At 40.9% G+C, this 13,969-nt stretch overlaps 1 protein-coding gene across 1 annotated transcript in view; it reads left to right on the top strand.

Annotated features, from left to right (window-relative positions):
- Positions 1-3,452, top strand: part of LOC146624698 (F-BAR and double SH3 domains protein 2-like) — a 44,932-nt gene extending 41,480 nt beyond the window's left edge. The window contains exons 18-20 of the mRNA XM_085364697.1: positions 61-271; positions 359-423; positions 506-3,452. Of these exons, the coding sequence (XP_085220823.1) occupies positions 61-271; positions 359-423; positions 506-589 (360 nt within the window). The 3' untranslated portion in view covers positions 590-3,452. The remainder of the gene's footprint in view (positions 1-60; positions 272-358; positions 424-505) is intronic.
- Positions 3,453-13,969: the final 10,517 nt, after the last annotated feature.

Here is a 13,969-nt window from a genome sequence, read left to right as displayed (position 1 = left end):
TTCTTCTTATTTTATATAAAATATTAAAGTTTGCACACCTGTCCACTGTTTGTGTTGAAGGCTTCCCCGTCCACACTCTCTCAGTGCGACCGCTCCCCTCGTGGTCCCTTCCAGCCGGGACCTCTCCACAGCAGCCCCCTTCAGACCCCCACCGTGTCCTCTCCAGTGTCGAGTCCCTGCAGCGCCACAGCCTCTCCCATTGGCCGACCACCCTCCTATCACAACGGACACCACAGACCGCCGCCGGCTCCACACAAAAGCCCCTTTCACAGTAAGAATCTCTGGTTTGTCTGTGAGTGGTTATCTGTAAGAAAAAAGGCCGGTGTGAATAATAATCTGCCTTTTCTTCCCTCTTCAGGTCCAGCACAAAGCTCCCCCCAACCCCCCAAATACCCGGAGAGCGGCGGTGGCACCATCCGACCCGTGAGTAAAACCTTCTGTGGTGACGTAAACGGCAGCAGACTTTTTTTATCTTCATTTTAACTGAGCCGGTGGATTTTTACAGGTACGTGCCGCACCTCCGCCCCCGAAGCAGCATCCTCGCGGGCAGGTGAAGCGGCGAGAGGAGGTTGAGATCACACTGGTGTGAAGGCGGCACCCCCTCGAGCAGGGACTCGTAAAAACACTCCCAAAGGAAACCCAAGGAAACTTAAAAACTCCTGAAGACGCCTGGAGACGGAAGAAGCCCCCCCACTCGGAGAAGGAACACCGCTGCGCCTTTTTCTTTTAACTTCCCGTTCAGTGTTCTTGTTTCTCAACACTACTTTACCCAGAGTTTGTACAAGGCTTCATTCTCACCCCCGAACAGTTAATAAGGTGATAACGAGCAAAAGAAGTTGATAGAAAAGTTAACATCATTTTATCCGTTAGTAAAAATCAGTGTGTTTGGACTCGCTGGCTGATATTTTAGGGAGTCGAGCTCATTCGTTCCCTTGCAGAGAGCTCAGTGTGGTATCATTCATCAGTTCGAGCAGCCAGTTTGGTTCTAAAGAACATGCAGCTGACTGAATGAGGCGTTTCATGATATTTAACACACCGACAGCATAAAACAGAGTCGTTAGCTGATGAGCAGACCCTGGATTTTCTGTTGTTTGAGACTCGGTCAAAGCAGCGTTTCATGTTAAAGTAAAACATGTTAGACTGGACTGACCTTGACCTTTGAGAGGTCAAACTGAAGGAAGCGTTTGTGTTTTACCTTCATTTTTCTGTTTACGAACAAAGACACGAGTCTGCAGAACATATCGTCGATCAGGCCTCTGTTCCCTAGATTTAGACACATTTCACACCCCTTCAGTGAGTCTTGATAATTTCAGCTGTGTTCTGAAATGAGAAACTGAACCCTTGAACACATCAGGGAACTGTTCACAGAGGTCCCAGAGACCTCTATAGGACCAGAAGTCTTTTGCAGACGCAGGGGTCGCCCCCTGGTGGCCTGTAAATAGAGTACAGTTTTTTTTTGTTGCTTCACTTTTCCAACCTGGCAGCTGTGTCAATGTTCTGATGTCTGTGGTCCTTTTTGGCAGTGACGTCATTCCCGAGTTTGTGCATTCCAGCAGGAAAGTCAGAAAAGCAAAGTAAGATGGGATTTATTTTAGCTGCAGCACGTTCATTGATAGAATGTGGTAAGTGCTTAGCGTGTGACTCATATCATGAGTCACAAATACAGGTGAGTGACAGAGCAGATTATGTTTATGTTCTCTGTCACCATCTTGGATTGTTGAGGCTGCTCTGACTTTCCAAGAAGGAAATACTAGTTGATGAAAATTACTACTGGGAGCTCAGGAATTCCGACTTCCGACTCAATCTGGAATGCACCGTAAGCCAAGGGCCAACAAGACAACAGCAGATATTTTGACGTCGCCCCCTGGTGACAGGACAAGGTTACAGCACCATTGTACAACCACACCGCTGCCTTCAGTGACCTTGCTTTTTAGGTGTAACCACTTTTCTGTATCTCTGTTGACACTTAATCGCAAAAAAAAAATGTTGTTTGAAGTCAAAATACAAAGAAATTGTGAGCAGTAATCAGCAAAAATAGTCTGATTATCGCTAATTACATCATCAGCAAACCATAAATCAATTCTCTGTTTTCACCTGAGCGATCTTTAGGCTGCCCGTGCTCCACACGGGTATTGCACATGTTTTCACTTCTTTTTTGGCTTCATTAGTCGATTATGTTTAAGATAAACTGCCTCCTGGCTCTGGTTTCACATTAAAGTCTCTGCAAGAAAACAGATAAGTTCTTCCTTCAGCTCGTCGGAAAACATCACTTCTAACTGATCGTGTTATGGATGCCTTAGCTGCAGAATTTCTCCTCGTTTATGGATTGAAGAAAGAATTTTTTTATGTTATAGTTATGATTTCGCCCCCGTTGTGTCTCACGTCATAGCTCTTTGTTACCACCATCAGATTCACGTCTATGCAACAGAGCTGCACTTGTGAGCAAACCAAAAGTCTCGAAAAGAGGCTGGTCCTCTCCGCCGACACACGTGACCGCTCGCGGTTACACAAACAAGGGAAAAGTGGCAATTTTTACCTGTGATTGTTTTGGATCCCTTATCTTTTTTTCCCCTTCTAATGTTTAGGAAAAGTTTAAAGTGGGAAACATAGCACTTAAACACACAAACACACAGTCTAACTCTTTTGTTTTTATGTTGCATAATACAGAAAAAAACTGTTTTTACGACACTAATGATGCCAGTAACAGTTGCTGTTGGGGAGGACAGTTTACACTGAGCATGTGCAGTTTAAAGATGCCTTTTATTTTTAAGGAGGAAACCATCCTGAGCTGCTAGCTGTCCAGTTTAAAATCTATAGTGAAGCACTTTCTGATGTCTTCTTATTCCTTTTCAGTATTGTGGATGTTTTGTTCAATATTTCCTGTTTGATGTTTGTTTACCAGCCGTATTGGTATCAATACTTCCTGTTATTTAGCCGTAAATAGCCATTGTAGTGTCTTTGATTGAGATATGACTTATCGATCGTATTGATAGTTTACGGAGAGCTTAGAGATGGATATCTGTGCAAGTAATGGCACAGCTTTTTTCCCCTTTTTTGTTTTTAGAATTAGGATTTTAAGAAAACAAAAACAATTAAACTGTAGCTGAATCTGATCAGAGGAAAAGAGGTATCCGTCAGCCGTGACGCTGCGTTCTCGTTGATCTCCTTGAGATCTGAATGACATCAAACTTATTTTTGAAGTTTGCATTTACCCTGTTGTATTAAAAGAATAACTAAAGTTTCTTTTCCATTAGAGAATTTTTTGTTAACCTGTTTACTGGTCTCGATTATGCATCAAGTCAGAATCTGAAATTCATTTTCTTAAAGGACGTAAAAACTCCCACGTTTTACAGCGTCGGCTATGCGGAGACTGCCAGGCGTCGTATTTACACACCCATGGATGTTTAACTGTATTTATTGTGTACAAATAAATGTGAAATAAAGATAGCTTAAATGGAACAAGACTCTGTTTTAACTCTTAATTCCTGCATCCACCTGTTTAAAATATATTATTTTAAAATAATGTGTTACATGACTACACAGGATGTTTCAGCTCAGTATATAGCAAATATAAAAAATATAAATAATTCTTAATTTTAAAATAAACATTAATCTGATTATTTAAAAAAATTATTGGACAAAAAGTACATGGAAAAAAGAACTCGGTGAAATAGAAAAAATAAAGTTCAATATCTTGAAAATCAAATAGAATACAAGCTTTGCTTTCTTCTTTCTTTTCTGTATTTATCTGTTTGTATAAGACAAAAAGTTTATCATAAGTAACTGAAAGTCTTTCGGCTCTTCGAAGAAAAACTGATGGGATCCAACAAATAAACATAACTAAAAACTGCAGCCTCAAAAGTAAAACTCATTTGTTGCTGAAAACGAACGCAAATCCAAAGTGTTGTTGTTCCCACCCCAGAGCAGCAGGTGGCAGCAGCACGATACAAAGGAACTGTACTGTACTGGGATTTCTGTTCGTTTTTGTTTGTTTTTTTTCCAAAAAAAGAAGCCGTTTTTAACGTAAACTGTTGATTAAAGAGTTTTTTGTTGCAGTTTGACCTTCAGCTGAACTTAATGTTGGGTTTCTATTGATTTTAGAGAAGCTATTCGCTGAGAGGTTGTCATAATTCATGCATGAAAGGGTTAAAACTTATCCTTTGTTTCATTTTTTAGTGAAACTCTGGTAGAGTAGCTTTGAAACTGATAATTCAGCATATACTAAAAAATAAGCCTTTTCTTACAGTATATTTGTGTGTATTTTATTTTGCAATATTTCTAATTACCACACTTAAAAGTGAACAGCCTGTAATGCTATCATGACTCATCACTCAGATGCGTTTTCGTTTGAAAACGCATCTTTTTCTCTCCGTTTTGGCCTTCTGTCCACACTGAGACAGCGTTTTCGGTCAAGGAAAGCGCAGCGTTTTGAAAACGCTCTCCAAAGCGTATACATTTGACACCGTTTTCGCGTAGCATTGTGCTACGGCTTTTACACATTAGGTAGCAATACCTGTAGAAAAGTAGCAACACTTTTCACCCCACGTTAGCGAGGAATAGCAATATTCTCCGCACTCTTGTGTCAGTCTCGCTAACGTGCGCAACCCTCTAGCTAACCATGGCTACGACGGCCAACGAAGTTGCAAAACTTGGTCCTTGCGGCAAGAAGATTTCTGCCTGGGATACACACCCCGTGTGTGCGGCATGCCTGGGTTTATCTCACGCTCAGGCTGCCTTGACACCCGCACAAGACTGTATCCACTGCGCGGCTTTCCCACGCAAACTACTCCGCCGCAGGTTAGCTCGCCAGGCTAACCTGTCGGGTGGCGACCCTTTGCTGTGTGAGGCTGCTGCGGCGCAAGGAGAAATTGAGATGGCCGATGATTTGGCCGCAACGCCAGGGCCGAGCTGGGCAGAGGCAGACCCTCAGCCCATCGCGACCGCTTTCCCGTCGCTGGAAGCACACGGAGATCGTGTGTTTTTCCCCGATGCTGGAGTCACCTGGGGAGGAGATGCCAACAAGGACGGAGATGAGTCGGCTGACTCTGGCCAGAGTGAGGGGGAGAAGTCACTGTATGATCCTGATAGCCCCGCACTGGCCAGGGAAGCACTGGCTGGCGGTGATTTTTCAGCAGCTGTGCTTGGCCGTTACCACTACGCAGAGACCTCCTGTCTCAAACACAGGGGGGAGTATTTCCCCCCCCACCCAGAGAGGCTAGCTCTGTGGGCTTGGCCCGTGAGTGGTTTAACCTGAACACAGTGGGGCTCCCTCATAGTGTTATCGACACTATTCAGTGTTCTGGAGCATCGTCTACTAGGACGCTATATGAGCACAAGTGGCGTGTGTTTGAAAGCTGGTGCTTAGAATCACAGGCCATCCCTTTTCAGTGCTCTGTGGCTGTGATTCTGTCATTTCTTCAGGTCCTGATTAATAGGGGTAAAGCCTTCTCCACCATCAAGGTGTATTTGGCAGCAATTTCAGCCTGCCATATTGGTTTTGAGGGAAAGACTGTTGGCCAACATCCCTTAATATGCCGTTTCATGAAGGGTGCACGGCGTAAATTGCCTACGTCTAGGCCGTTGGCTCCATCGTGGGACCTTCCCACAGTGTTGGCTGCGCTCTCCTTTTGCCAATTTGAACCCCTGGAACAGGTTGAGTTAAAATTTCTGTCCTTGAAGACGGCTCTATTAATTGCTTTAGCTTCTGCTAAACGTGTGGGAGAGATCCACGCTCTCTCAGTGCATCAGTCATGCATTCAGTTCAGTATTTTTTTAATAGTAAGAGATATATATATATATATATGTATGTATATGTTTTTTGTCCTCAGATGAGGTTTGAAGTGTCTGTGTGGTGCAGCTGGTCTGGTCTGTCTCTGTACAGTCGAGGCTGCACCCACCTATAAAAGGTGGAGGCTCACCAGGACATGCACACCTCACAAGTTCCCGGCTCTCTCGACTCGGTTGAAGACGGGTTTCTTGGAGAAGGGGAGGGCAGTGAGGCACAGTCCCCCGTCCCCCGACGCCCCTCGCGATGCCCCTCCTTCTTCGACTAACCCTCTGCATAGGAGCCGTGAGAGCCAGGAACTTGTGAGTTTTGTATGTCCACTCAGGCATCATTCATACCTGGTGTGTAGGAAGTTCCTGTCAGAAGGAGGGGGCACCGCGAGGGCGTCGAGGGGCGGAAGGCGGTGCCTTAGTGCCTCCCTCCTTCTGACATTGTAAAGGAACCCTAACAATATTATTTTTTTTAATAGTAAGATATATATATATATATAAGTATGGACAGTGAACATTTTAAGCCCACTCGGCAGCGACAGATGGCCACCCCTTCCTGAGCCTGGTTCTGTCGGAGGTTTCTCCCCATTAAAAGGGAGTTTTTCCTCCCCACCGTCGCCAAGTGCTTGCTCATAGGGGATTTTTTTGGGATTTTTTTTTTTAAAACCAACTGCTGATAAGTTCACTGGCATCAAGTTTAGGACTCTGCAAACATTTAAATGGATAATTCGTCATCAAGTGAGGAATGATCCATTTAAATCATATTTGAGAGTCACATATATTTGTATATAAATATGATTTGTTGGACAATAAGGCCAATCACAGACTAATTTGGACAATTGGGAAAAATTAAATAACTAAAAAAAATTGGATAAAATGCATGTGTCATTGTTTCATATTGATTTCAAATAACATACCATTTGATTTCAACATATTTTTTTTACACTTGCAGTGGTGTTATTTTGTTATGATCCTGTTCATTTTAAATCTAAATCTAAATCTAAATCATCTAAATAGAAATGGAAAACTAGAAAAATTAAAAATATAGCTTTACTAATCTGAAAGTTATTTGTCATTGGATCCATCATTCCCACAGTGGAAACACATCATTTCATATTATGTTCAATTCAGTAGTTAAAAGTATAAAATTTAATAATGTCTATTTTTAGTTTACTATTTTAATAAACACATTTTTTAGTCTTTTAGAAACACTAACATCATACATATCCAAATATGAAGCAATGTTTTAACTCCCATTTACATACAGACCTGTGGCCAACTTTATAAACCATTTTGAATTTTTTCCAGCTGAGGCGTTCAAAATAGATATACTTTTGATTGTCACAGTGTAATTTGGGCAGCTGCCTGCCTAATATAACATAACATCACCACAATATTTTACATTAAATGAGGAAATGTATCTTTGTTTCCTCAGCTAAGACTGCTTTGCTGCTGTAGCTTGTGTTTACATGTATGTTGAGAGTGACATCTGATTTAAAAGCAAGAAGCAAAAGCCACTGAGCACCATCAGTCAGCACAGAGGCAATGCTACAAATTTAAGTAACGAAGGTCAATTCTTTGTGTATGTACATGCACAGAGCACATGTGCACACGGTTGTGCAGATTAACTCACAGATGTATATGACAACTCACGTTTGTGGCATTGACATTGTTTTCCAATCTTAAATGTAATACATACATTTCCGTCATTGGCCATAATTCTTGCAAGGAAGGGACTCAAAGGTCACAAGTTATTAAATAAAATTTATTAAACACGCCATTAAAAGAAGTTCACTATTCACTCCTTAAACATCATAGCTAGCAGCAGTTATTTATATCTATGAAAGAGAGAGCTTAATTGTTTGATTAAGCTTGACTGGAATGTCAGCTCCACACTGTGGCTGGTTGATTAAATAAGTTGGGGGAGCAAAAGTAAAATGAGCTACTTGTGGGATACTATTTAACTTGGGTTGGGTTGGGTAAGCTGCTCATTTTATGCTCATTTTACTTTTCAGATGCTGTCAAGCCTGGCAGTTTGGTGTAATTGTTAGCCTAGTAATTCATAGTAATATATTTCTCACACACAACCTCAACCTCTGCCTCTCCATGTGAGCAGAGACGCAGCAGCATCTTGTTTCTACAGGAAGCCTGATTAAAATGTGAGGCATTTATACGGTGTACAAGATTAATAACAAATATTCACTGTCTGCAAACCATACCAGGGTGGACTATTCGTTTTCCCAGTGGGTCACACGAAAAACTGAGACTGGTGTGGAGGCTCAAACTAATAAGCTGAACTCAGTTCTAATCAGTATTAATTTTATTTCTTCATAAACTGCTACTGGCATGAGTGCATATTACAACTTCACTGCCACAGTATTCCTTGTTTTCCTTACACACAGACCTTATAGGAGGTAATTGAGAGAAAAAAGAGGGGAGGATGGAGTGGGTGAGTAATGTCATTAGGTGAGGTCATTTGGGATATTTTTATGGCAATGAAGCGGAAAATTATTGAACTTTAAACTGGATACATTTAAAATTGCATTGTTTTTCTGATGCAGCTTGTATTTTATGCAAAACATGTTAAATCTTGTGAGAATGTTCACTTTCAATACAGTTCAGTTATGCAGTGCTGAGTGTCAGACATGCTAAGGCAGCGGTCCCCAACCCTCGGACCGGTACCGGTCCGTGAGTCGTTTGGTACCGGGCCGCGAGAGTTGAGGCTCAGGTATGAAATGTGTGGTTTTCAGTGTTTTTATCAGTTTTCAGCGTTATTTTGTTATCGTTTTTATCGTTAACTCAGTTTTCCTGGGTCTTTTCATGTGTGTTATGAATAAATCTTCTTTTTTTCGGTACCGGTACTAGTTTTATTTTGTTGTATTTATCCGCGACACCTTAAAGGCTGGTCCGTGAAAATATTGTCGGGCATAAACCGGTGCGTGGCGCAAAAAAGGTTGGGAACCGCTGTGCTAAGGCACATGTAATGAAATAACTTGTTTGAGCTTTTGTAAAGAGTTCATTTCTAAATGTTTACACAAATGAGACTTCTCACCTTGGTTATTGTTTCAGCTTCACAAAGGCTTCAGTGTTATAATGAAGAAAAAGGAGCATCACTTCAATACATCAGCCGTGTTGTCAGTGATGTAATTTGAGATTTTGCTGGAAGAAGGAGATGTGAGTAAGGTCTTTATGTTTCTGCTTGGACCTTCTGTCCCTGCAACCCAAACCCAGATAAGCAGCAAGATATGGATAGATGGATGAGTAGATGTCCTTCTGACATAATTATGTCATGAAGAAACATGAAAAAATTGTTTAACCAGTGCACTTTAGGTCTTAAAAACATGAACAGCATCTCTTAAATATATGCATCCATTTTTATCTCAAGTCTCAAGCATTTCCTTAAAACCATATCAACACAATCCAGTGAAGTGAATTAACAGTTTCTCCAAAGACAGCTGCTACATGCAAAGGAATCAAAATTCACAATGCCATCTTCTCAATTCTGTTGGAAAAATATGTCCCATAATTTTTTAAATGGTTAAGAGACAGAACAAATAACCATGTCTAATGTAGCATCTGTGATTTAAACGAAACACAAAACTATCAGTTTTCAATTGAGTACGTTTTGTATGATTTTGCAAATTTAAAAAAAAAGCACCATGATCTACTTTAAGGAACACAAGCAGGATATTTTGGAGTGACCTGACTTGAAAACTCTGCAGGTGGATATTAAAAATGCTGCATCTTCTGCAAAGCAGCCTAAAAATATCCAACAACATCAAAAGTGCTTCACTGAAAAGTGGGTGAAATTTTTTTAATCAGTAATGGAAAGAATGCACAAGTTGATATGAATATCACAAGGTCTGCTAGCTAAGGGTGTTGCAATCTAGAAACACTGTTGTCTCTTCCTCTAACTTGGAGCAGTTATCATCACAGTGCAACTTCACCCTCAGCTCTGAGCAAAACTGCTACAAAATGTGCATGGTGCAGAAAAGGAGAGAGGCGATGGATGTGTGAGGCAGAAAACAGGATTCAGAAAAATGCTGAGCTCTGCAGGCTTCAGGAGTAGACTCAGAGTGCACAACCACAAATGGTTCTTTCTAGTTGGAGCTCTTTTCCCCTCCATACATTACTGAGGTGCTGAACCATGGTGGTGGTCCAGACCTTTTTTAATTTGTGCCCTCAGCCCTGGGGACTTAGTGACTGAAAGACTGCTAAACCTCTGCTGGTCACTGTAGATAGTCGCAAAGGAAATAATCTGAACTGTTGAGCTGTTTTATCATAACTGAAAAACATGCAGTAGCTAGGAAGAAATATTCTCCATTAGCATTAATTTAAAAAACTGAGCACAATAAGGTCGGTTCTCAGAAGAAGCAGGCACCCTTGGCTCCCTGGCACACCGAGCTGAAGACATGGTCTCTCTTCTCATTTGACCTGTGCACAGTGGACCATAAATGAGCTGTTTACTTTTTTATCTCTACAATATCTCAGGTAATATCTACATTTGCATCAAGTGAGGCAACAGTGCAGTTTCTCTCCTGTATGGATTCTCTGATGAACAGACAGGGGCACACTCGGAACAAACACTTGTTATGTCTGCCTGAATGTTTTGTCATGTTCGCATGTATTATGAGGTCAACATCCTCTTTAAAACAAGCACAGCAAACACAGCAGAAGTTTATCTCAGTGTGAGATTGTAAATGATTAGATATTCTTCATGGATGTTGCACATGCTGCCAAGTACTCTTCAGAGACAGCAGCGACCTGACTGGAGGCTCCGCGGCATGCCTTCATCTTCTTATTCTTTATTTACATGTGCAGAAGCAGAGAAGTCTGATTCCAGCAGTGCATGCTGGGAAACGCTGTCTGTAGACTGTAAGCACCATTAGTCAACGCTGTGCGCGAATGCTCCCCTCCCGCCAATTTCCTGAGATAGACTCAGCGGCGTGTGGAGCAGACATGCAAAAAGATCCAGTCGCACCAAAGCATTATAGAATACAGATACATCAAAAGAAATACCATCACAAGTCACAAGACTCAGAACACAAAACTACCAAGAAAATCTATGACGTTGGAGAATTATCATTAAACAGTTCGCAGCGTTCCTCACAGCACTCAGTAGCAATTAGTCCACATTTGCTCCGTGTTTTTAAACAGTTTGCTAAAGAGATTTAAAAGCCTTTTCAAGGACATTTTAAAAGTTTGAAACCAGTCAGCTAACTTTTGACAGCTGTACCGACCAGTTTCCTCCAGTCTATGTAGCAGACTGTTTTATCCTAAAAGAAAATGGAGAGAGGAGACGGACGACAAAATGATGTTGGTGTAGGGGTCGATGAACTCCATTTTACACTGCTGCAAATCGTTCTGTTGTGCGATCTATTGATTGAAGAAAACCTCTGTGTTCTGGGTCAATTTATTAATCGGCTGCCACATGATATTGACGGGGACAACCGTCAGAATGACGAGGAAGAGGAAGATGAGGAGGTGGTTGATGTTCCAGTAGAAGGCATCGAAAGAAATCCATCTCTAATAAAAGCAGCAGGAACAAACCCAGGAAACAAATACTCAGAAGGAAAAAGTGAAAAACAATAGCGTGTCCCATCCAGAGCAACATTTGGAAATTTGACATTTCAAATCTACACATGCTGCTCCCTCTGGTGGTTACTGCACTACATCCAGACCTTTACTGAGTTTACAGAAAATGTTGCACTGATGAATTATGTAAACAAAGTAACACAAAGTAACACAATGCCCTTTCAAATAAATATGCTAACAGTAGACTAAGCTTTCATTTTTCTTTCATTAACTTAACTATAAATTAGCATAAATAAATATCAGACACCTAATTAACCTGTTAAGCCCCAAAGGGCTTTCTGAGCTTCCTGCTCAAAAATGACATGTCCAAAATAAATGGAGTATTTCTCTGCAATTACAAACTGTAAACAATCGTGGTATCAAAACAAGGCTAACACTTGTGAGATTCCATCAGAGGTGTAAATATTACACCAGATGTTACTGTGTGAAAGTTACTGAGGCTGGAACACAGAAAAAGTAAGTAGATCGTTTCCTTCACCTAATTTATTTATTTATTTTTTAGCATATAAACTCTTTGAAATGTGCTTTTGTTCACATTTTAATCCACTAAGTCAGTAATAATCAACATATAAACATCATCTGTGCAAAGATGTATGCTTCTGAAGTGAAACAGTGAAAAATGACTGCACTTTTAATAAATACATATTCAGGCATTCTGCAGTTTGTCCAATTTTGGAAAACTTTGGACACCATGTGTGCTGCCATACAGCAGAAATGATCCCCAGCGGCCTTTTATTATCACACTAAACCTTGAAGAAGGCTAAATCTTGCATTGGAGTAAGTAGTTCGTATCTCTCCCACACGTTTCATTAGATATTAGTGAGTATCAGAAGCATGCCATCTAGTCTAACCTCCCTGGTACCTCTCCTAGCCTGTGCAACATGGGCTTCCTCCCATCTGTAGGGTTGCAGGGAGACCTAATGCTTGCTTCACCTTTACATAATATCACCCCTTATCATAAAACTGAGTGACTTCATGTCTGTCACGTTCCTGGGTCTATTGACCCAGCGTTTTGAGGTTTAGTTTATTTGGATGTTATGTTTAAGTTCTTTAGGTTATCTGAGCTCATTTGTTTATTTCAATTCCCCTTGTGTCTTCTACAGCTGTGTTTTAGTCTCCCTTTGCCCTTTATGTGTTCAAGCTGTATGTCTTATGTCAAGTGTCTATTGTCATGTCTGCGTCGCATGTTTCCTGTTTTATTTTGAAAGTCTGTGTCCTATGTCAGTGTAGTCAGATCTGCTTCCTTTGTCTCCTCATGTCAGTCTAGTGTCAGCTGTTTTCCCCGTGTGTTTTCACTCCCCCTAATCACCCTTGTGTGTATTTAGTCTGTGTGTTTCTGTTCATTCTTTGTCAGGTCGTCTGTCGTTCACGGCATGTTCTCCATACCATGTTTCTAGGTTTTTCCATGTTCTTTGTTTAGTTCTCCCAGTTTAGGTTTATGTTAATTTTGCTTCGGTTTGCCTTGTCCTTTGTTTTTACCTTTTACCGGCCTCATTAAACGGCTCACCTTTTGTTAACATTCAAGTTTTGTTCCCTGTTCCTTGGAGTCTGCGTTTTGGGTCTTTTTTGTCAACCCCTACAGTCTGCTTTGGCCAGATTGTGACAATGTCTAATTTTTACAAACATTAACTGAGCACAAAAAGTGAGACAGTTAGTGCTTGGTCATTTTTTTCTCTTTGTTGTAAACATGCTTCTTGGCAATAAATCTTATACTGCTGGAAAGCCTGTTTATTTCCCCTCAAATGGTGTCACATTTGTAAGGAAAATATGGGTTGTGGCCATGAAAAAGTAGGAGCCTCAGTAACATGTGGAAGAACCATACACAGCCACAACAGCCTGGCACCACCTCCTCATGCTGGTCACCAGCAGTGTGTGACTGAGGTTGCGTTGGTCACTGTGTTAAGTGGAGTTGAAATCAGCCATCAACATGTGTGGCCTTGTTTTGTTTGTTACATTTTTGGAAAAACCAAACTGCAGGTACAGAGAGTGTTTCAACAACAGCATGTCATCGATATCTATGATTAACTACTTATTCCAAGACCAAACCAAGTTCCCAAATAATATACTAAAAGATATTCTGAGTGTAGATAACATCCGAGATGTGGGGCCTAAATACCCCCATTATGAAGTTTTACCAGAGTATTGCACTCAAGCTTGTATCTTGTTCTGACTTCCACAAGTTCATTTTTAGATCAGATTTATCCTCAAGCCCCAAACACAGTCATTTTATCCTGTTTTCCTACAACAGAAGTTTTCTACACTTACACGACACATTTTGACACACTGAATGCTTTTATTTTCAAACGTGTCAATCCAGGAAAGCCAAATGGAAAACATAAAGTATAGATCTGATTTGAACAATAGAGTCAGCATCTAAGTAATCAAAAGGTTTTTAGCCCATGAAGCAGTTCAGCAAACATGTAAAGCAGCAAAAATGCACTTTAGGTAGTAAAGTGTTTTAAATAACCAATTACTGATGAAAGACTCACCCTAGTTTCCTTAAGTTAATTTATTTTATTCAGCCAGAAAGGAAAAATAAATCATGAGGAATACTTTAAACTTTATATAAAACACTCATGGAGAGGTGTGAACATAAACC

This window comes from Diplotaxodon limnothrissa, linkage group LG10 (assembly GCF_057381915.1).
Source record: "Diplotaxodon limnothrissa isolate DT_005_m linkage group LG10, D_limnothrissa_male_GT1.1, whole genome shotgun sequence".
Lineage (NCBI taxonomy): Eukaryota > Metazoa > Chordata > Actinopteri > Cichliformes > Cichlidae > Diplotaxodon > Diplotaxodon limnothrissa.
This window is presented reverse-complemented; position numbering and strand designations above follow the sequence as displayed.